Raw genomic sequence first — 23,106 nt, forward strand, 5'->3', positions numbered from 1 at the left:
TAATGACATGGAAAAAGGCAAGGCATGCAACCATGGCTCTATGCAAAAGGAGCAATAAACTACTGGTGTTTAATGCATTTAAGTACGGTAAGCAACATTTTCCCTTTGTTTGTTTCTTAATGGTATGAAATAATAGATTAGATATTCAACCCCAAGAAGTTCTAGTTTGCCATACTGCAGAGGCGTGCTCTGTCCACTTGGAGGCACTGTGCTTCCTCAAAACAGCACAACGTGTGTGTGTTTGCTGGTGTTCCTGGTTTGTGTGTCCCAGTATTTTTCTGGCTCTATATGGCTCTATCTGCATTCTTATGCCTGTGTGCGAAATCAAGGAGTGGGCTACCTGAGCTGATAATAAGATTCCCATGATGCACCATGCAGCTCGGTACAGTACCAGCTTTACAAAATTGTCATTCTGAAATAGAGTGGCTGTTAATGGTTCCTGGGCTTCAGCACAGTTTATCATGCAGTGCAACGCCATCAGTAGACCCGGTTACAATTTATATTTAAATGGTTGAAGTTTGTTGGAGTATTCACACAATCATAAATGCATAGGATACACGGATAAGATGAAGCTGGAATAGTATAAAAGGTGGTTTCTACTATATACATCAGGGAAGACGCAATATTAGTTTACAATACCTGTGCAGTGGACTACATTCCAGTACAATAGCTCTGTGATATAATGTTGAATGTTTGTTGTAACAGTAGACAGATGGATGGAATTGGCTTGACTTTGGTTTGTTTTTGTCATGCTATTGGATTGCTTTATAGAACAAACATGTTATCTTCCCCTGTTATCTACTGTATTTGCCTCTCAGTACAAGGAGTTATGGTCTCCTTAGATATAAGATCAGAGTTTAATACACCATAACACATAACATAACATCACTAGAATCGACACATCTCTGCCATACTCATCAACCACATTTACCCACATTAACAGCCTCAAACATAGTTTGCGTTGCAGATTTCTTACATTGTATTGCATTACATTATCATTACAACGTATCATCAGATGCAAGGTTTCATCTGAACATGAACTCAAACTTTATGGTCACTAGCCGATTAGCCAATTACTTTTATTGTAAGTGTCTTAAAGTAAATTATGTAATTAGAAGTAATACATTTCCCCTTGAATTGCAGCCCAGTGTCCCTCCTCGCAGCATGAGACCTTGCTTGGAAAACGCCCATTTCCTTTTTGGCTTTTATAATTCTGTCAGTTTTTTATCCCTTCTGCTCTTGGATAGTCTAATCCCTAAGTTTCTCCCTTTGCTTCCTTAAAGCCGCAGAGTTGCCGCTGACTCTTATCCATGATTTATTTATTTTGCCTCTAATTTTAAGCTTTTGGGGAGCCAGGTTGAGACAGGTCAATTCATTAGTGTTTAAATGAGTGAGGTTCTTAAGCCTTTTGTCTGCAGAGTGCTTAGCCATTTATGGAACATGCTGCCAGTGAACCGGCTATGCTGTTGCATTAATGAGGCTTAATAGCTCACCTGCCTTTGTTTGTCTTGATTTTAAATTGACAGTAGCAGCCTCTTAAGATAAACAGTGTTGTTGTGTGCCTCTTTTGGTGCATTCGGTGCTCTCAATAGAGACCATCATGCACAACTTGTGACAAAAGTGGTCTGAGTCATTCCCAAAATTATAGCCTGCGCTCCCTTTAGTTTCCAGCCACAGTCGTGACTATTATTTTCCTACAGATCATTACCATGCTGCCTTTTATTGCCTCACATATTGTAAATCCTAAATTGGCTGCTTATTGCGCCCCTGTGAATGATAAATGCAATAATATATTAGCTGAATCACAACATAAAAGCAGAAGCATTTTCACTGGCAAGATTTGTTTGATTAAGTATAATCAGTTCACTGACTGTATTTAATATGCAATTTCATGATTGGCTCCGCAGTCCACAGTTTTACAGCAATTTACTCCAGTTCCAGTTAAAGTTACATTTTAGACATGATTTGTTTTAACATGAATTAGGGTTGTCATGATACTAGAATTTCAAACTTGATACGTTTTCAATACCACGGGGGGGAAATGACAAACAATTAGGAGCTAATTAAGCACAGTACTAATTGTTAATGATATTAAATACACCTTAATAACAAACCCTTTTCAAACTGCAATATTATAAAACAATGTTAACAGCACAGAAACCTGGTTGAGTGCAAGAGGACTTCTCTGTTGCCACCGTCTGTTTTATGTCTAAGGTGTATACACTAAGGCACAAGAATCACATGCTGATCGTTTTCTCAACAATATGCACATCCAAATAGGAAAACCATAAAGCTTGGAAAATAAATCAGACTGCTGATTTGAGGGTTACCTCACTCTGATTTGCTCTGCTCTGCAGCTGCCATCCCTCATCAAACAATTTCACTCCGCGTGCCTCCTCCGCACTGCCTCTGTTTCATTCTCTGAATGTTTGCCTGCCCGTAGCATAACACAACAGAAATAAACTGTTAGTAGCATGGATATTGCCATTTGTAGCAATATTTTTCTAGTAAGGTCGTAATGGTACACAGGAGTCACGATTCGGTGCGAGTTAGGTACGGCGCAAAACCCCCCCGAGAATGCATATGTTTCTTTTCATTTATTTCAAAGAGACAGTTGTTCAAGTGTGAAAGATGACCAATAAGAAAAGATAAGTAAAGATAAGAAGCATTTCATACACTTCTGTTTGACTATACGAACACTGAACAAACACTTTCCCAAAAGGCAACAGGCTATGAAACTGAGAGGCATCTTTTATGCTACAAAACTGAAGATACAAAATACCGGTTGCTTTTCCCTCTCCTGCCTCCCTTTCCTGAATGGTGGATGTGTTTTACGGTGAAACATCAACATGTTGATGAGTTTCATTATCTGTTTAGAATCTATCAGAATAAGTTAGTGATTCACAACAGGTTTTATTTTCTGTTGTTGGGAGTCTCATGAATTTACAGTGTTGTTGTACGAAAGGCAAAGTGGCCCAGACCAATTTGCCATGTGAGGCTTTACACAGGAATACAAGTAATATGTGCTTTTTTTCCTCCACATTTTTCTCCAAATTCTCCATTGGAGCTGTGGCTCAGAGGTAGAGCAAATCGTCCTTGGGCAAGATACTGAACCCTCTATTGCCCCCGATGCTGTGCCATCGGTGTGTGAATGTGTATGAATGAGTTAGATCCTGGTGTGCAGGCCATCAGTGAATCATGAATGTGTGTGTGAACGGGTAAAAAAAAAAAGAGATGTTGTTTCACTCAGCAAGTCTGCTGTGAAGACAAGCGGCAAACCGTCCAAGAGAGGAGTTGAGCCTACCAACTTTCCCACTGATTTTGGAGGTTCGGATCTGCGTTTGATCCAGCCATGCTTGATGGAAGATTCATCTTGTGTTATGGTGGGAGCAGAGAGTGTGCCATGAAACTGAGTATGTTGGAAGACCTTCCTTTGGCTGTTATGATTCCGAATGCTGCTCACACTGCAGGGTTTGGACTCAGTCTATCCATCTTGGACACCTCTGGGTGATTAAAAAAAAGTGCGTGTCATGTGTCAAATTCATACTCCTGCAGCTCAAATCATTATTTCCTCAGTGAGAGGAAGCACAGCAGCTACAATGTAATTGGCTCAAAGCTGCCGTTCAGATGCATTTTAATAACGGTTCACTTTGCAGTAGAATCCAAGGATCCACAACTCATGGGATTATTGTGATTCATTATCAAACAGGATAGTTTTTAAACTCTCCATCGGAGAAGTCGGAGTGCAGGGTTGTTATAGCAGGAAGTGATTCGACATCTTGATAAGCAACACATCAGCAGACACAGGGAATGTATCTACTGAACATTTGCCCAGGTCCTTTACATGCTGTGGTTTGCTTTCAAACCTCTAGAGCTACACTGTGTCAATGACAGCAGAGTCAGTCAATGAAAGACAGGGACAGAGTAAGTTGGGAATTTGAGAAGACTGTAAGCTAAAAAATAGGAAATAAATCTTTAATAACTGACAATACAGCGCTATCACAATAGATTTACCAGCCAATGATGGTATCATAGTGAAGGCGAGTCTGCAATATGTCACAAGTAATTTTATAGACAACTGTGATGAAACTACTGTTAAACAATGTCTACACTGGGTGTGCAGCTTGTGACGGAAATGATACGATTTCATTTTAACTACTCAACACTAGCCCATATAGTCTATTTTAGTTTGAGTGTCTTCCCACTTGCACAGCTAAGAGTATGACTTCGTACTGAGTTGTGAGTTTTGGCAAACACTTGCTGAAATCACTGCAGACACTGATGGAGGACTCACAGCTGCTGATGTTTTGCTACTGTTGTGTGGCTGGTGTACTGTATAGAGGTTTTTTTTGACACACACACACACACAGGTGAACTTTCAGAAAGCTGATCCAGAGTTGAAATATCTGTAGCCGATAAAGAATGTACCTATACCTCAGTCTTGTACGGGTGGCTGTTTCTGGAAAAACCTAGCATCTCTCGCAGTAAGACTTTTCTGGTTACATACATGTTTTTTTTAAAAATGTGTCGTTATCAAGTATTTTTTCTTACCTTTTCATATTTAGAAGGTAGGAGTTATACATAATTATATAGAGAAGAGAGCAACAGAGGTGAAGGAGAAACAGACATAAATCTGAGGACAGAGGAGGTGATATGAGACCACAAAGTTTCCGCCCACATTTTGGTTGACAGACTACAGATGTATGTTGTTTATTCTGTTTCCTTCTTAATTGAGTCTGAAACACTGAGTACCAGCCAGTTATTGTGCAACACATGAGATTTCCTATAATGAGTAATTTTATGCTTGTGTCTTTTAGTCAAAGCCCTGTCAATTTAGTTTCATGAAGCACAAAATTGCCTTGAAAAACAAAGCTTTGAACTATTGATTCAGTCCTTTGCTTTTGGGTATGCTTTGAATCATTCGGTAGACAGCAGCACAGCAGTCAGACTAACTGCATATACTGAGTCTGTAATGAGAAGTGTTTTTGTTTGCTTTTCAAAGTGTTCTGTATTATCATTCATAATTGAGTGATATTTTCCCAGAAGCCTGTTCCTTTATCCATGTCTGTTGTCAGCTGATGTAAAGCTTAATATGTGCTGTTGGAGTGAAAGAATCATGTAAAACCCTATCAAAGAAAAATGTAATGTCAACATTATTCAGATGCACGGACGTACATATATAATAAATAGTTAACAAATGTTATAATGCAATTAATAAAACATAACAGTTGAAGAGTTCAGCATGATATTCATGAAGTGATTAGATTACTTTAAATTGTAGCTGAGTTCCTCCTCTTGTATCCAATTCCTGTTAATTTGCATAGCCACCTAAATTTCACAGTACAGAATGAATAAGAATACTGTTACATTTAATAAAAACAAGACATTGTGAATGACAGACCAAGGACAGAAGGATCCTGATTTGTGTCAAAACAAGATATTTGGGAACATCCATTTCTGGCTAATTGGAGGATTGGGAATTAGGTTTACTGTATGTGCAAACACACTATTTCAAAATGATGTGCGACACACACATACATATGATTGCAAGGCTTCATTAATTGCAGGCAAAGACCGAATCTGTATATTTGTGATTCAGTTGTTTTGTTTTGTTTCTGAATCTACAGAGAGTTCCATGTGTCCCTGGTGTTTAGATATCTCCCTCCCAGTAGTTGGTCTTATAAAACAAAACACCCAGAGGCAAAATGACATAATGACTCTAATGCACTCATAATGTGCCTATAATGTTATCTAATGTCTTTCAATGAAGTGATTGTATCATGGGGTTTTTGTGGTTTTTCAGGATATCCTGAACAACCTGGACCCTCCGGGAACTGGAGAGTTGGACGATGATGACCTCATGTTGGATATGGACCTCCCAGAGGATGGCTTGCATGGTGAATAAACACACACGCACACACACACACACACACACACACACACACACACACACACACACACACACACACACACACACACACACACACACACACACACACTATTTGCAGTTATCATACATCATTTAAATGTGGGGTGAGGTTATTCTATGGCAAAGACAAATGCTTCAGTTTCATTGGCTAGAGGTTGTTTGCTATTTTCATAACAGTGAAAATCTCTTGCAAAACTGTTCTGATCATAGTTCAAAACATTAATTAATGCATGACCAAGGTCTTAGTATTCTATTTCCAGCAATATCCTTGTATGGCATATAATAGCTTGAATAAATTAAATCCTGCCTTGCCTTGGGTGAAGAGTTGCCTCTACAACATCCATTAAAATCTTTTAATAGACACCTTGTTGCCTATTATGTGCTGTTACTCTTAATATTTGGTTGCTGAAGAGGTCATTAATAACAACTCCACCACTGACACACAATTGGCCTTGAATGGCAGGTAGGTAGCTGACTGGTTCTGTTTATAAGAACAGACACACACGCACACACACGCACACACACGCACACACACACACACACACACACACACACACACACACACACACACACACACACACACACGCTTGAGTAGGGCACATTCACAGTGCGTACATAGCCTGAGTAGGGGCTGAGTTTACATTTGATTGACTTGACAACAGCAGTATGGCATTTGCATGATTAGTTTATTCGCTTCCTATTCCACATAACACCACCCACTCCCATCTTGATATCATACCTATTGTATTTGGGATTTGTGTCACTCATCTTTAACTTTGTAAACGTAATCAGTTACCTAATTAGTATAGATTAAAATAGCTTCTTTGTAGCGTTTCAGTCAGTTAATCAGGTCACATTATTAACACATAATACTAGTGTTGACAACATTGTTATGGATTAATTGGATAGTGTGTCACATACATGAGAGGGTGCCACGTATGCTTCCATGCGTACATACAAGTCTATGGATGGGCAGAGTCACACACACCCATGTGCATATACACACTTCTTAGGTACATTTTGCAATGTAGTCCACTGGAACAGCTCTACTGTAAAACGTGCCTTTATCAAGTCCCTAATGTTCAGCCGAATGTGTTTTATTGGTGTTCATTCAACTTTATGGTCATATTGGCGAGTGCAGATTGTTGTGCTGTTGAGCTGCATTCTGGTTCACCGAGAGTAGTTTCTAATATTAAGTCTACACTCATTGATAAAAAACGACATCCTCCAAAATGACCATAAAGCTAGATCTCCTCTTCTCTTTAACAACTTGAACAAAACGTTAAAACCTTCACTTTGATAGACTTTTTTTTGCTGGCCTGTTGTGTGACTGCATTTGTTCCATCTAGGTGTGCGTTCTAAACCTTCAACTGGGTATGCATCGCTGAGGCAGCTTTACACCCCCTTTATTATTCTTTAGTCTATAAACAGAGACCTCCTTGTTTGTGAGAGAAGGAGACAGACGGAGCGAGGGGAAGAGGAATGTTCACTTCAGAGGAATGTGAATTGTCGTCCCTTCCTACTCCTTTTCTGGAAGTGGACATATTTATAGCGCTTTATGTCATGGCTAGAGCCGTAGTGTCACGAGAGTCACGTAATGACAGGTTTAAGAGTCAGCCAAGGGATAGAGACACCCTGACTCTGCCACAAAACAGGAAGAGGGGAAGGAGAAAGAGGAGAACGGGAAAGGTAGAAGGGGCCTCGTGAAATACTTTTATCCAGTTGTCAGGTCCCATGACAGGAGGCCCCAGTTCCTCCTCTTGCCTGCGTCAGCTGGTGACTTTCTAGCTTGGACACAAACCAGTCACCTCAGCTGCTCTCACACCACCACCACAGTCATTCCTCCCCAGCTCCAGTTCCTAGGGAGTTCCCAGAAATACAAGGCTGTCAACAAAGACAGAACTAGGCAGGGTGGGAGCTGGGTCGACTCTGGCCCTTTAACTGCTCACTAGCTGACTAGACGAGGAGTCCTTTCACTCCACTCTCCGTCTGAGTCTCTTTGCCTTTCGTGGATTTTTTTTTTCCCCAAGTTGGAATATATTCCTGTTGTATTTTCCTGGAATGTAACGCTTCAAAATTAAAAAGAGCGTCTACTCCTTTGCTATGTGGTGACACTCAGGGTAAAGTATTTTAACCACCACTGCTGCATTCCGTGAATTGAGCCTTTCAATCTGCTTATATATCTTTCTCTTTTCTCCTTTTTCTCTCGGTCGAAAGACTATCTGGAATATAGAAAGTCAAGGGTCCTTCTGATTTCCTTGGGGTCGCGCTCTGTTAGTTGTCAATTTTGTTGCGGTCACGGTTCATTTCACAGCTATATGCTTTTGAGCGTCCCCAAATACTGTGTCCTTTTACCTTCTTGAAAATGAAATGGCCTGTCACCGCGTGTTGTGAGCTCATGTTTGTGAGACAGTTGAGAGAAATACGAGAATGAGGTGGATCAGATCATGATTTATATGCAGATGTTCTGGAATAGAGGATCTAGGAGAGGAAATATACACAGCAGTATTCAGTACCATAAGATATGAAAAAATGTCTTGCAGTCTTGTTATTGTGTGTGTGTGTGTGTGTGCATGTGTGTGTGTGTGTGCGTGTGTGTGTAGTGGTAGTAATAGATATACACTGGCAGAGAAAATAGAGGAAAAACAAATTCTAACCCTTGCAAAAATACTGTTCGTCTTTAACCACAGAAATGTACGAGCTTGGCTTCAAGAAATAACAGCAGAAATGTCATTGATTTTCTTCAACTTTCTTCAACTTCCAAAAGTCAGATAGTGTAGTCCTTTCTGTTTAAGACATGCACCCATTTCTTTTCCTCTGTCTTATTGTGCTCTGAATTCTGCCTATATAGACGCTGACAGGATGTCTCACTTTGAGCGCTCGGAGAGGGCTGGTCGGCAGGGGCAGCGGCGTAGACACCATCGCTGGAGTGGCCCTGATCCCTTCCACAATGATAGCAGGTTGGTTCGGCCTGAAAGAAGTAAAAACGCAAAGCCAACAACGTTCTGTTCTTCTGTCTGCTTGACTCTCCGGGGTTGTTTCTCTCTCTCTGGCTGTTTCAGGGCTCATGTCGTCCAGCATTACGATGGTCTCAAGGCTTCGAGGATCTCTTCGCGGCCTGTCCCCTGTGAAGGCAGGCAGCATGGCTACATGGCGATGCTGGATGAACTCACACTTGAACACATGACTCAGGACTGCAGCTCGCTCAAGAACCAGCTGCTCAGGCTCAAAACGTTGTTACAGGTTCGACCCAAATTTACAAAAAGATTCATTCTTGCACGTACCAAAACGTGTTCACTCTTTCATATACAAGCACTGTTCTACATCTATCTCGTAAATTGCTGAAATGCACCAAGGCACTTCACACTTCCAAATTAAATGATCTTGAATGCCTCAATACAATTTACCATCTACAATATTTAAAGTGATATTTGTGTTTGCATTTAAGTCAAATGTATTCTGCAAATGTATTGTGCTCACTACAATTAGTCACACAGTTTGGCTGTATAGCGTCAAGAAGGAAAATATTTCTGTCATCCTATTAGCAACTCTGTTCTCAATTGTGTATTTATTTTTTAGTATGAGGGATAAAAGAAGTGACTGTAAAAGGAGCTTACAGCCTCACTCAATCCTTATTGATCTGTGCTTTATTGTGCTAACAATCAGACATCCTGGTTGTAGCTACATTATTCTACCTGACCCGAATAAAATTTATATTTTAAGTACTTAAGCCAATTTATCAGAAAGTAAAATGTGAGGATTTACACTCTTTTTTAATTTCCTATCTTTGACTTTGCAATTTCAAGTCATAATTTTTGGCTCTGGTAACCTGTAATTGGCATTTATTATTATCCTTGACATTGTAATCACCGAATACTTAATCAGTAACAGTAATTGGTTAAAACAATCAATGAATGTAATCAGACTGCTCAATTGAATGTTATCTCTACAAGAAAACACAATTCAGAAGTGTTGCACTTATTATAGGGACGGTGTGTAACGTTTAAGTCATTTATTAGCTAAAATAAATATCTTCATTCATGTCCTCATGAGTGTATAATTTACCAATAATCTGATTTATCCTCGTAAGCGAAGAATTTCTTACCGGTGCACCCACATCCCACTTTTTCCTCTGCCCATGGTGGACGTTCGGACACGACCTCTTGCCTTGTACAGTCAGTGTTGAAGAGCAATATAAGCACTTAAGTAACATTCCTTTGTGTTTGTTGTGTGTCTAGTTGTTAGCTGATGCTATAGGCTACGACATAATAGTAAAAGAAGGCTACCAAAAATAAACCAATATAAACTATCTTGCTTGAGGAGTAATTACTTATACATGCTCACACATGTTTGTTCAACATCAACCTCATCACCTGAAAGAATACCCGGTGAAATGGTATTGGACGACATGTTGTCATAGCTTCTTGGTACATGGCGGCTACCGTAGTTGCAACAAAGCGACGCGCTAGAGAGCACTATTCGTTAGAATGCAAAATACAATTTCACCACTAGATGGGAGTTATTTCTACACACTGTCTCTTTCAAGCAGCATCTCCAGACATTTTTGTACTCGATGAAATAAATGTATTGAATGTTCACAAACACGCCGAGTTCCGCCGCAGGTGTCTGACACTGATGGCTGACAGTTCAGGGTCAGCAGAGTATATATGCTAAAGAATAAAGTTCTTTCACTGTAGTGCAATATTGCTCTTGAGGCATGCCTAAGGCAGTTGTCATTGATCCAACTCACTGTGTACTCTGTGTTTGCGTGTGTGTGTGTGTTTGCCTGCTGCTGTGCACGTGTATTTGTTTCCAGCTTGAGGATACCAACTCTCCAGCAGATGTTCCTGAAGAGATTGAAGACAATACCGCAGCATCACAGGTAAGAAACTTCATCTTAGGTTTATAGCAGTGGTTGATTAGATATGCTGTATAGAAATATATATATATATATATATATTCTTTATTTTTCTCCAGTTTCCTACTGCTAGGTCTGCTACCTCCGCAGTTAATGTTACCTGTGTGTGTGTGTGTGTGTGTTTTCAGTTGGAGGAGCTGATTAAGGAAGTGCGGGTGCTCAGAGAGGAGCTGAGGAGTCGAGACAAGACCATCGCTCAGCTCACGTTGCAGTGTGAACAGCTACAACAACATCAGCGGGAGCAAACGGTGAGTTGGTTTTAACAGGACTGACACAAGTGGAAAGTTTGAAAAAGGGACCGTGTACTTTATATAACAAAGCAAAAACCTGACAAAAGGTCTGCACACTGCACTGATAGCTCCCAGCAAATAGCAAATAGGTTTGACAATGCCCGACAAAGATCTCTGTCAGATCGAAATGTTGCTCTGATAAATTGCATTTGCTGGGGGCTATTAGCACGATGTTCAGATCTATTTGTCTGACTTTTATACATTGACAGAAATGTCACTAGATGGTTGATTTATTTTTAAATTAAGCTACAGCATGCGAGTTGTTTCTGCTGTAAGTGTCTGTTGTTTGATGTTTTAAATGTATGAAGTATAGTATTTTAATAATGAGTCATTAATGAGATTAGAAACAGACGAGATCAACGCCGAGGACAGCTTGTGCTTATCACAAATTTACCACAAAGAGCAACAGATGATAGTCTTCCTTCCTTAGATCCTTTACCCAGATAAGGGAACAGGAAAAGAGGGTGAAATCTCAAGAAGACGAGCATGTGATTAGTGGTGTCTATGGAATAGACAGTCAGTCAGCAAACATACAGTATATGAATCAATGTATGTCAGACAAGAAAACCAATAGACACAAATGCATGGTTTGGACTTCATGTTTGCGAATAATTTGCTGTTATGAAGGGTTGTTATCGAGCACCTCCATTGTAGGAAAAATAGTCTTCATGATAAGATGCTGCTGTTGTGTGTTGTGTAGTATATGTTTTGGGAAATGAATGTCATGTATGGTGACGCTCATACACCGACAGGTATGATCAAGGCTCGTGCAGTGAATATCAATACGGGTTCATCTTTAGTTGAGTACTACGGAGCGTGTGCATGTCTTGCTTGAGCACATGCAAGCAGGGCTGTAATAGCTCCTGTGCTCATGTTTGCTGATTGCTTTCATGTAGTTTTCATGTGCTGCAAGCACATAGCTTCTGGTGGTTCCCATGAGTGAGAGCAACGCTCTTCACAGATCCCAGATGGTCTGGGGCACGGCCTTCCATTATCTTTCGTTTACATCAATACCGGATTCATCAGATTTCACGAAAGACAAAGCGTGGCGAGAAAGAATTGAGTGAACAAGGACAGGAGAAATCTTTTTCTATAAATATTCTTTGTAGCATATTGAAAAAAAAATCCCTGCAGTGTGTGAGTGTGGAAGTCACATGATAAATGTGCAGATTCCCCGTTCAACCTCGTAGTGGCTAGTGAAGACATACTGTATTACCCTTCAACGTAGGTGGGAGTTCAGCTTCGACTCGGTATGTTGCCGGACTCCCACATGCACTCTCGCGTGTGTACTTGCACGTTGTTAGGACTGCTAACCAATAACCCCTCATTCTGTTCGCTTTTAGCAGCTTCCATCTCCACTCTCAAACATTCATTAGTGCCTTGACCGGCCTCGCTTGTTAGCCAAACAACCGTATGCTCGGCTGACATTATTCAAATCCCTGCTGTACCGAGAAATACCAAAATGTCAAAGCGCGGCCTGTCCTCCAGCCTCCGTGCCGCATGCTATCGCTCCAATTAGAATTAGCACCCACCCACAGCAGGTTCTTCAGAAGAGCACAATATTGTTGCAACCTCACCCACGAGCGAGGAGAGTAAGGAAAAAGCCGGGACATATTTTCAGAACTCTGCCTGACATTAATGAGCTGAGCGAGTGAAGACGTTGGAGAGAGTAGAGGAGGAGGGGAAACGTATTTACTCTGCGCACTCTGTCTTGGAAGCACTACGTGGGCACTCCGGGTGCTAGGTTAGAGGAATGCTGAAGATGGTGTGTTTTCTCATAGCCTCTAATGTCCCAGCAGGACAGGACTTAACAACAATGAAGCCAAAAAAAAAAAACCCAAACGCATCAGGCTGAATCTCCGGTTTGTGAGAAGAAATACCCATGAGATCAACACTGGTTCAGAGTCTGCGAAGATTTGCCATTCTTCTGGTTCACATGATATTTTGAACCAGAAAGTCAAAGGCTTGAAATTGGTTAAGAGATAATATTACAGTTGGTTAAGAGTCAAAGATACAGAGGGAGGTTAAGTGTTAGAGAGACACTGCTGAGAGACAGAAGAAGGGGAAAAGCTGACTTGAACATAACAGAGTAATAAGAAGAAAACAATAGAGTAGCTGTGGCTGGGAGGAAGGCTGTTGCAGTGTACTGCGTGTGTGTAGGTGTCTGCGTGTGCACGTTTGTGTGGAGGGCTGAGTGGAAAGAAAATGAAATAATGGGGGAGAGAAAAATGGAGCTATCAAAGATAGAAAACTGATTTCTCAGTCTGACTTGACAGAATGCAGCTTTGGACGCAGCTTCCACCGCTGTTGAGGCAGACTGCTCATGATTATGCGCTCTCCTTGTTTGAGTTTCATTGAAGTTTTCACCAAAGCTGGCAAAAACTAGCAATTTTCTGTCAGATTTCTGCCATAGGCTTTGCAGCCAAGCACAAGTTGCTCTTCTCTTTATTCATATACAAGAAAGAATATGACAATAGTACCAACTTCTTACTGAAATGGCTGCAGATGATATAATGCACCTCATTAATTGCTCTGCCGTTTATTTTCATATTGGATTAAGTTGAGAGTAAAGGCTCCTCAGTCACATGTCTCACTCACATCACTTAGCCAGGCAAAGTGGTTTTACTGGATGAAAAAAAAAAACAGGTCATTTTTTCTCAACATGCGTCTTCAAGTGAATATCAGTGAGTTTGATTTACTGCACGCTATTTAACCACTTCCAACCCGAGCTTGAATTTCCCATGATTTTGTGTCGGTTCTAATCAGAGCTGCATGATAATCTTCTGGCAGTTTTCTCCCACAATTGATCTGAGGAAGTGGAGATATAGGATGACATTTCATTCACTCAACATGAAATTATGCATTCATATTTTTTTTTAAATGCCATCAGTTTTGCGAAGTTAAAAGCAGCCACATACCGAACATCTCGCAGTCTCTTTTGGCAATTGTAGGTTTTGTCCGTTTTATTCATGTTATTATATCTTTTTTCATGCGCTTCTGAGTATCTAAGTAGATATCCTTTGAAGTATTTGAACCAAGTCTATCCTGCAGAGTGACAAACCTATTACTAGAATGACTATAGAGGTAGGGAAATGTGGTCCAGGTTGTAATGAGCTTTCTCTCATTGATTAATTCCTTCTTGTCCCGCCAGCCTGCTGAAGGATGTCCGGTAAGGTGTCAGTGCAACCACCAGAGGGCTCCCTCTTCACTACGAAGGAGCAACAGACAGATGGACAAACAGATACAGCATCACTTTGACAAGGCCACCCAGACGTACTGGAGACCACCGAGCCACGCTGTAAGTCCAACCATTCACGGCAGTCATTAAAGCATCTCTTGAATTGCTCAAGGTTGTTTTGCAAAACAGAATTTCCCAAGTCTTATTATGAATAAAGCATGTGTTTCACCTTATTTCAACAATTACCAAGATATTATTATATATCAGCATTTGCCTGGTGCAGTAGTCATTATCTAAGTTTAACACTCACATCGATCCCTCCATTTATTCACTCACTTTTCTTATTCTGAATCGTTCAAAGACTACACCTTGAGGTAGCAATATGACCAAAATCATAGGTAATTTCATATCTCAATAATTATATATATATATATATATATATATATATATATATATATATATATATATGAAGATATAACATGTTTTCCGGTAATTCAATACATATATAGCCTTGATGAAATATCTACATGGTAAAGCCTATTTTTGTTCACTCCTGTGAACAAATATTCTCATTCCTGAGTATTTTGCGTAAGAACTCTAATGTGTGTCTCAAATTGTGTAATTTTAGAACAAACATTTTTTTTCCATATATACATACCATTTGTTAATGACAGAGAAATTAGTGGTCAAAAACCTGAAACTCAAAAATATTCCCCATCAGATTTTCCGAGGAATTTGATTTCCTTTGTGCTTGTTATTTTCAGTTAAAATGACGTAATTGTGTGTCACAATATCTCGGGATATGATTTCATCACGCTATGCTTGCATTGAAACACAACCAGTGATCATAGTGAATTATCTCCCTGCTCTACCAACACCAAATCCCCTCCATGAAGTAGAGTTTATTGGGTTGTCACTCTGTCTCACACTCTTAATACCCAGATCTGACAGTGAACAGGGAGTTGTGAAGCCGGTCTTATGTCCGAATGACTGAGCAAGAGAAGATGAACAGTTGGAGGGTGAGAGGAGAAGGGGGAGATTCATGCGAGGAAGGAGACGGATAGAGAGAGGTGGAAGATGGATAGATGCACGTTGAGTGTGTTCAGTATCATGCCACAATAACATGCTGTGTAGCAGCCAAGTATTGATTCAATAGCAGGAGTGCCAAAGGGAGGGTGCCTAGTAAACACTCCTCTAATTGACCTGCTCACAGCCCTCAGCGTGTGACACACACACACACACACACACACACACACACACACACACACACACACACACACACACACAAAGGGCAGAAATAAGCCGTATAAGGATATACCTGGAGATGAGGATTTCCAGTGTGATCTGTACAAATTTAACAATAACGGAAATGAGGCATGCCCTGGTGAAAAAGGAGATTTCATTGGAGTCCATAAGCTACAGAGCTCAAAATCAAGGATAAAACAAGCAGACTCAATAACAACAGTAAGTCCAAGCTCACCACGAGAGCATATGGTTTAACAGTTGCTATGGCAACCGTCAAACCAGAGCTAGTTGAGCTCAACAGGAAGTATCTCCATGGTGGAAATATCTACCTGGGACCTGTAGCGTCTGGTGTATACATACTAAGACATCTTCAGTGCATTTCTCTATTCTGTCTACTACTGTTTTAGATAGCTTTGTTGGCCAACATCCTGCCCTTTTTTCCCCTTTAATCCACAGTACTTTGTGATCACCAGAGTGGAGACGATTTCCCGCACAGTGTTTTGCTGTGCTTTGGGGACAAACACATTATGTTAGTGGCATTTTACTTTTCGGAGCGTGCAGTTGCTCTAAAAGGTTAGCTCTGAATTCTTTGTGGTGTTTTTTTGACAAGGCAACAAGAATAAAGAGCACAGCGTAAACAAACACCAGAGAGAAGGGGATGTCTCTTTCTCTGTTGTTCATACTTTTAGATGGTATCAAAGCTCTTGGTATCGCACAGGTTTAGCACCTACAGCAAGCCCCGGGTTCACAGTGTTCCTCAAACGATGCTCCTTTATCGCCTCTTGTGTTTTTCCACACAATCGTTCAACTTGTGCTTCTGTGTCTGTCTCTCCAGCCATTCTTTCTCTAACCTTTTTTCATTTTTTATACAAATATTGTTTTCTTTTTTCCCCAATCACACATTCATCAAGTCTTTATTTCAGTTTTCAGTACTTCTCTTCCAACACACACACACACACACACACACACACGTTCATAATCTGCTGTCATCTTCATTGTTTTTCCTTTTGCTCTGAAATGCCCTTTCCTGTTGATTTTCTGCTCCTTTGACATTTAAAGTGCTGCTGTATCATAGCACTGAAGTAGCTCTTGCCCTCTCATAGTTTTTTAGAGCTCTAAGCTGAAAGGATCAGCCAAGAGTAAATTTGATGTCAAAGGCCAGCAGCTATAATCTTTTTATAGCTTTAATGCTGGTATCTAGTTGCCTTATCTGTAGCCCAGAGAGGGTAATGTGCACCACGATGCTGGGAGGTCTAGAGTTGAGTCCTGTTTCCAGCTACTTGAACATGGATTCAGGAGAAACCTCTCTGTGTAACAAGCGAGTAAGCTGCTGGTGTATGTCTCTTGGACAATGGCTATTAAAGGGCATTCACCTTTCAGTGTACAGTTAATTATTCATGCAACGTCAGTTGATATATTATCCTCAAGAAAGCACTTCATTCCCATTAATTCTTCTTAGGAACAAAAACATCGTGGGCTACTGCTCTGTAGACAGCTTGAACCAATTTCAATGTTTTTGATGAACTCATCTCCCAACTCCTTCTCAGTCTGTAGGAAGACTTTGGCAAAGTATCGCAACTAACTGCTTTGGGCGTCAGCTTCCCGCAGCTTCCCATTTAAATCTGTTGACAATCCGATTTTTAGTCCAAAAGCATGCAAGGAGAGAGAAAAAAGAGTCCCACAATATGGCACAGTTATATGTCTGTCAATTTACAATAGTGGACACACTTGTCGCAGCAATGCGTCACGCATGCGTTGGCATTGGTAACCACTTTAATACTTGAATAGCTCCCCAGAGTAATCACAAGGAGCAGAAATGTTTCCTGTGCCTCCTCTGCTATTTACAACAAATAATACACGTCCTGTGGTATGATTTGAGCTATTTCAGATGTACCACAAGTGGAAAAACTGCACAGCCTTGTGTTTGTGTGTTTGTGCGTTTGTTCTAAGAGGCCCTGATTGCCCGTGTGTTTGTGTGTGGGATGTACCCACATGTATCTCTTGTACTCACACACACGTTGTGACTGAACAATGAGTTCAGCAGACTGAGGACCAGGGAGTCGACCTTGTTAATAACCCAGATAAACAAACATGCAGATGAGTAGCAGCGGTGAAACAATGGCAACACAATAGGCAATGTTTCATCAGTGGCGGACAGAAGATAATTACAGCTCCCCTCCCACTCCTCCTCTGCCTTTTAAACATCCACTTCTTCATGTCTTTTTATCGCTCCCGCTCTCTCACTCCATTTTCTTCCTTTACGTCTTGCTTCAGTGGTTTCTTTTCTTTTGTCTCCGTCATTCTTTCTTTGACATCACCTCTCTGCGTCTTAGCTCGGTTGTAAGTGAGAGAGTGAGAGAGAGGGAGGATTGAACAAGCTTAGTGATCAGTGTTAAGCTGTAGGTTGAAAGTTTGCCCTCTCAGATCCTGACATTACCTCTCCACCCACATCCCCTCTATCTGCCCTCTTGCATCACACGCACATCACACATGTACACTCATTATTTATGAAAAAAAAAAAAGCACAGCAGAGTCGTCTTGGTGAGGATTTAATTGCCAGAGTCTGTGAAGTAAGACATTGTGGTCAAAGGTATTAGCTTCAGCCAACCACGAGAAGCTCTGTGTAGTGGATCAGGGGATTAGCATCATGGATTCTTCTAAATACTGTTGTTATTTGATGAAAAGATTGAAGGATCACAGCTAGCAACTTTTGACTTGACTTTTAAATTCCATTCCTACTTCGGCAAGTTTTGCCATCTGCTTTTGGGAAGAAGTAGCTTAACGAATGAGAGGGGCCTCTAGTGAACATACTACTATGACCATCTGCTGACGTGAGACTTTATTTGTTATTAAACATCGTTCTTTATTTCTTTAATATTCACAGCTAAATACCCTTCAATCACTTGCCATAGCACAACATTTTAACAAGCACCCAGTTTTTTATGTACAAGCCTGAAATGATTACCCACAGAAAAATGTTTCCTGCTCTTGATGCCTTTTGGTTACAAATGATGTCTTCTGAATGGTAACACTTTGTTGATGCCAAAACAAATTTACAGAGGGAGGTCCTGTCCTCAAGGCGCTTTGGTTCCAGCAATACACTCATCTATTGTCACAACGACATTGAGATCTTGAAATGTTCCGAACTCTGTGCTGCATGTTAAAGAGTACGAATTAATATCATTGATTCTCAAATATGTGTGTACCTGTTTTCTTCAAATATTCGGCTAAAATCCATGTCCATGTTAACCACTTGTGAACATTTGTGTTTGCTGGAAAGAGCTAGACGTACAAATAAGCATTGAACCCAGGGTCTCTGTACTGGTGGGCGAGAAATAAAAGAAGTTTCCCTGAGACTGATAGAAAATGTGAAGATATAAAAGTTTTTCATATTCCGTCTCCCTGTCCTTGTAAAGCTCTGTCAGCCCTTCAATGGAGAGTCGTCACAGGGATGGAAAACTAAAAAATTGACAGGCTAAGCTGTTGCAGAGGTCTAATATAACTGCCAGACACTGTCAGAAACGTTCAAGAGCCCTCCAACATACCCTCTTGTTCTCATCGCCTAAGGTTTTCCTCTCTGCAAATGAAGCCTCAACGGGAGGCTTCTGCCAAGACCTCCCGCTGAAGCAGTTGTTGATGTTCAAGGAGGGACATGGACGTGAACGGATCAGGGAGAACTCATTCCTCCCCTTTCTAACAAACGCACTAGGAGGGCTCTGAAATAGCTTGGACTGGACCTGCTGGGAAGTTGCTACCTTCCTCTTCTCGTCTTTTATCTCTCTATCGGTTCCTTCTTCACTGACAAATTTGGTGCTTCTTTCTTCCATATTGGAGTGCTATTCGAGCGGCGGCCCTCCCCGCGACTGAGGAAAGAAGTGATAAGGTTTTAGTCTGTGTCTGCTTAACGTGATGGCCCCGCCGCCCCTTCACTTTGCGTCTGCCTATGGGGGCCAGGGATCTTCAAATTGCTTAACTTGGAGATGGGATTGCTATCAATAAATGGGCTGGTGTTTCCTTTAGGTACATGGCTGTACACGGTGGTACACATGCTGGTCAAACAGAAAGTTCAGACAGCAGAACGCACGATGTGACAAATGGAGAAATTAGAACATATAGACAGCGAATGGTTAAAAGTAATTGGTCTGACGCATACCATTTATGTAGCACATTCACATTGATTCAAACATGTAATGTTTCCAGCTGTCACATTGTGCCTCTGTTAGATATGGATTTGCCACCTTCTGTGACTAATTGTACCGTAAGTGTAAATTTATCATCCTTGCAAAGCATCTTACTGTGTAACCCAAGACTGATGTACTAATAGAGACTCTGGAAAGTGTCTTCAGCATATTTAGCAGACATCCATCAAAATTCACATGAACTAGTGATGGCGTCGCAGCTTTATGAACCCTCTCCCCCACTTCCCCGCCCAGCTTATAAAACCTGTCCTGTCAAGTTTCAGAGTGATGGGTGGAATACGTTGTCCTTTCCAGTGTCACCTTGTTGTTCGCACATTCCTATGATGGAGTGGTCTTCTACAATGGCTTGTAGGGTACGGCACTTGGGATAGTTGATATTGGATTTGGCATTATTTATGTAAAAACAGTGATGCAGTTGGGGGAAGGTTTTTCAGAGTGGCCCTGGGAGAAATAACATTACGACTATTGGAAGTGAAGTGAATGTTTTATAGGCTAATGAGTATAATATCGTGTCTGACAATGTGAGAAAATAATCTCCTGGGTTGTCTGTGTGTGTGTGTGTGTGTGTGTGTGTGTGTGAATGTGTGTTGAACGCATTTCTTAACATTTTGGCCAAATGAAAACTGGAAGCAAAAATACATGCTGCCAAATCTAGTAGTGCAGTCTTCATTTGAGACATTCATTAACACTAAAACTTCAATTTATTTTTTTACTCAAAGAACTTTGCAGTCAATTCATTGGATGACATGGTGAATGAGTCTCAGTGTGTCAGTATATGTGTGCATGTGTCCTTGTGTGCTGTGTGAATTGGGCTATCCATAACTCATTAATGGTGCGTTTATGACTGTGTGTGTGTGTGTGTTTTTTCTATGTTGGCATGTTTCTGTGTGGGTGTGTGTTCTGGTACGTCATGCCTTTTGTCCTTTGTGTTTTTCTCTGTGTAGGGTGTGCTGCCCACTCCCTTGCTGTCCCCGTGGCAGGCACAGCACCAGGGCTTGACCCGTACCAGCATGCCCCAGCGCAGACAGAGTGAGTCACTAACATCCTTGGCGTCCTTGTTTCCACCTTTCCATAACACAACGTACCCATATGTCCGTAAATAGCCAGAGAACTAACTTTCCAATTAAAGCTCCGTCTCCTCAACTACTGAACTATCTTTGTTCCAGTCAGTACAACTCTTTTTTTTCACTGTGCAACTACAGGATGATTTGTGCTGTATGCTGCTTTTTTAGAGCCGTTAAAGAATTTAGGACATGATTCATAACATGAGTTTTCCTTGTTTGTTTTACTAAACATTCTGACTTCTTGGTCCTTACCAATTAGTTTTCTGGTGTCCTTTTCCCTGTGCTGCCCATTTTATAGTTTTCGGTCTCCTCTTTTTAGCTGTGTTTAGTCAGAAACTGGCTGACTTTGTGGAATTTCCAAAATCTGCATATACCTGCATTTCTAACCTCACTTTACTCCACTCAATACTTTGTAAAATAATATATCTACCATACTTTACAGTAGGACCATTATCAATATATAATGCAAATTATTGATATAATTGTTTCATAACAGATGAGGTAGCTTCTGATCTTTAACAAATAGGACTTGGCCATGATCTTTGCTTTGGATAGGGACATTAAAATTTTCATTTTTTACATTTTTCTGTAGACTTGAACAGTTTGACCTCATCGAGGTAGGCAAGACTGTCAAAACAAATCCAGCAAAGTCACCAAAACATTGAATCTCACAACAAAGCTTTTTGTATTACGCTGTGCTGAGGAGGAAGCAAGTAGAGGAGGCAGAGAATGACAATGGGGAAAAAGACTTCAGAAAATACACATATGTGCAAGAGGGAAGATCAAAAAAATAAAAAGAAAGAACGAAGAAAGAAAGGAACCCACGTTGTGTTCTTTTGATCCATCCCCTCGGGAAACAAAATTATAAAAATGTAGCACAGGTGTATTTTCTTTCAGTGCATCTCAGGTTATTTTAATCTCAAGTGCACTTGTGCTTACGCTGTTTCGACAAATGTGTGAGACAGCCCAGCGCTCAGTCAGGGCGCATTTGTCCTCCCACCAGGAGATTTCATGGTATAATTAAACAAAAGACATAATATCAAAAGAGCATCTGTACAGTAAGAGAAAAACAGTAGGAGGAAAGAGGCAATGAAACTTTGTTGAATATAGTTGGTAATAGTTACAGTATATTCAGATATCTGTGATAATGTGAACTTTTCTCTAACAGACTGGGTGTTAATTCAGCACGTAAAATTTCAGTCCAAAAAGCACTTATCCCACAATTCTCTCTCCTGCATCTGACTCCACCCTCTCTCTCTTTTAATACATTTTCTCCTCCTCTCATCCTTTGTTCTCTGCCACTCACAAAAATGAAATCTCCCATGTTCTCTCTCTTCTACCGTTGCCTCCCCGCACATAATGCCTATGACAAGGAGTGGAGCACCTAGTGCAGTACTTCAGTGACACAGCGTGGTACAGTAACATTTCTTTAACATGCAGTTATTATGCTGCTCCTGCACGCTGGGCTTTGGCTTGGCGTCGTGAGGCACGACTGAAGCATGTCTTTCTACGTCTGCATGCTCTGTGTTTGATTTTCAGTTGTTTTGGAGTTTTCTGTATTCTGCACTTGGGACTTTGGTCATCTTCTCTCAATGGAGGTCACAGTAACCCTTTTAAAGTTGTTTTTTTATTGTTTTCCTATTTCATTTATTCATTTTCTTTTGTTGGGGTGTCTTTTTTTATTTCCATCCTGTCAAATGAAGTGTATATAAGAACTGTTTTGCATGCAAATGGGTACATTTCTCTGTGAGGATTTGTTCTTCTATATTTTATTCTAGTCATTAACCTCAAAGGATTTGGTTGGAGTGTATTGAAATGAACATTATTTAAGAGTACCCCTGTGTTAAAGGACGTGCATGCATATAACCTCTTTCCCGAGCAATCAATTTCATTCTAACTCCTCTATCAAAGCGGGTAAGCACAACAAGCAAAGGGCAAATCAAAGTAATCACACATTCTCTGCTGTTCCACTATTTCCACCTCTCGACTTCAAACACAATCCGAAATCAGCATTTTCACAACAATCTATATTTAACGGTACTACACAAGCTTTGGAGCTTGTGCTACCATATTGTCTCTGATCTGCTTAAGTGCTACATTCACATTGTCTTTGGATAGACTTAACGAGGATCATCGACGTCCTGATTCATATTCTTTTGCACGTTGTTTCTTTAATCGCGTGGCCATTTTGCAGGGCGAGAGGAGCTGGGGATGAGATCTGTTATGGTGGGCCGTGACATCTTTCAGGTGCTGCAATTAGTGTCTTTCTCAGTAAGAAAGAAC

The 23,106-nt window shown here is 40.7% G+C and overlaps 1 protein-coding gene across 3 annotated transcripts in view; it reads left to right on the top strand.

Moving 5' to 3' along the window:
• The window catches only part of ccser2a (coiled-coil serine-rich protein 2a), a 50,170-nt gene that overhangs the window by 19,717 nt on the left and 7,347 nt on the right, over positions 1–23,106 (top strand). Inside the window, exons 4-11 of one of the 3 annotated variants that reach the window (XM_084020772.1) lie at positions 5,804–5,897; positions 8,781–8,889; positions 8,992–9,172; positions 10,746–10,811; positions 10,976–11,095; positions 14,289–14,435; positions 20,704–20,788; positions 22,197–22,236. In XM_084020772.1, coding sequence (XP_083876898.1) covers positions 5,804–5,897; positions 8,781–8,889; positions 8,992–9,172; positions 10,746–10,811; positions 10,976–11,095; positions 14,289–14,435; positions 20,704–20,788; positions 22,197–22,236 — 842 coding nt within the window. The remainder of the gene's footprint in view (positions 1–5,803; positions 5,898–8,780; positions 8,890–8,991; positions 9,173–10,745; positions 10,812–10,975; positions 11,096–14,288; positions 14,436–20,703; positions 20,789–22,196; positions 22,237–23,106) is intronic. The other 2 variants (XM_084020773.1, XM_084020771.1) reach the window with 2 other exon arrangements.

Source organism: Eutrigla gurnardus (assembly GCF_963514095.1).
Source record: "Eutrigla gurnardus genome assembly, chromosome: 11".
NCBI lineage: Eukaryota > Metazoa > Chordata > Actinopteri > Perciformes > Triglidae > Eutrigla > Eutrigla gurnardus.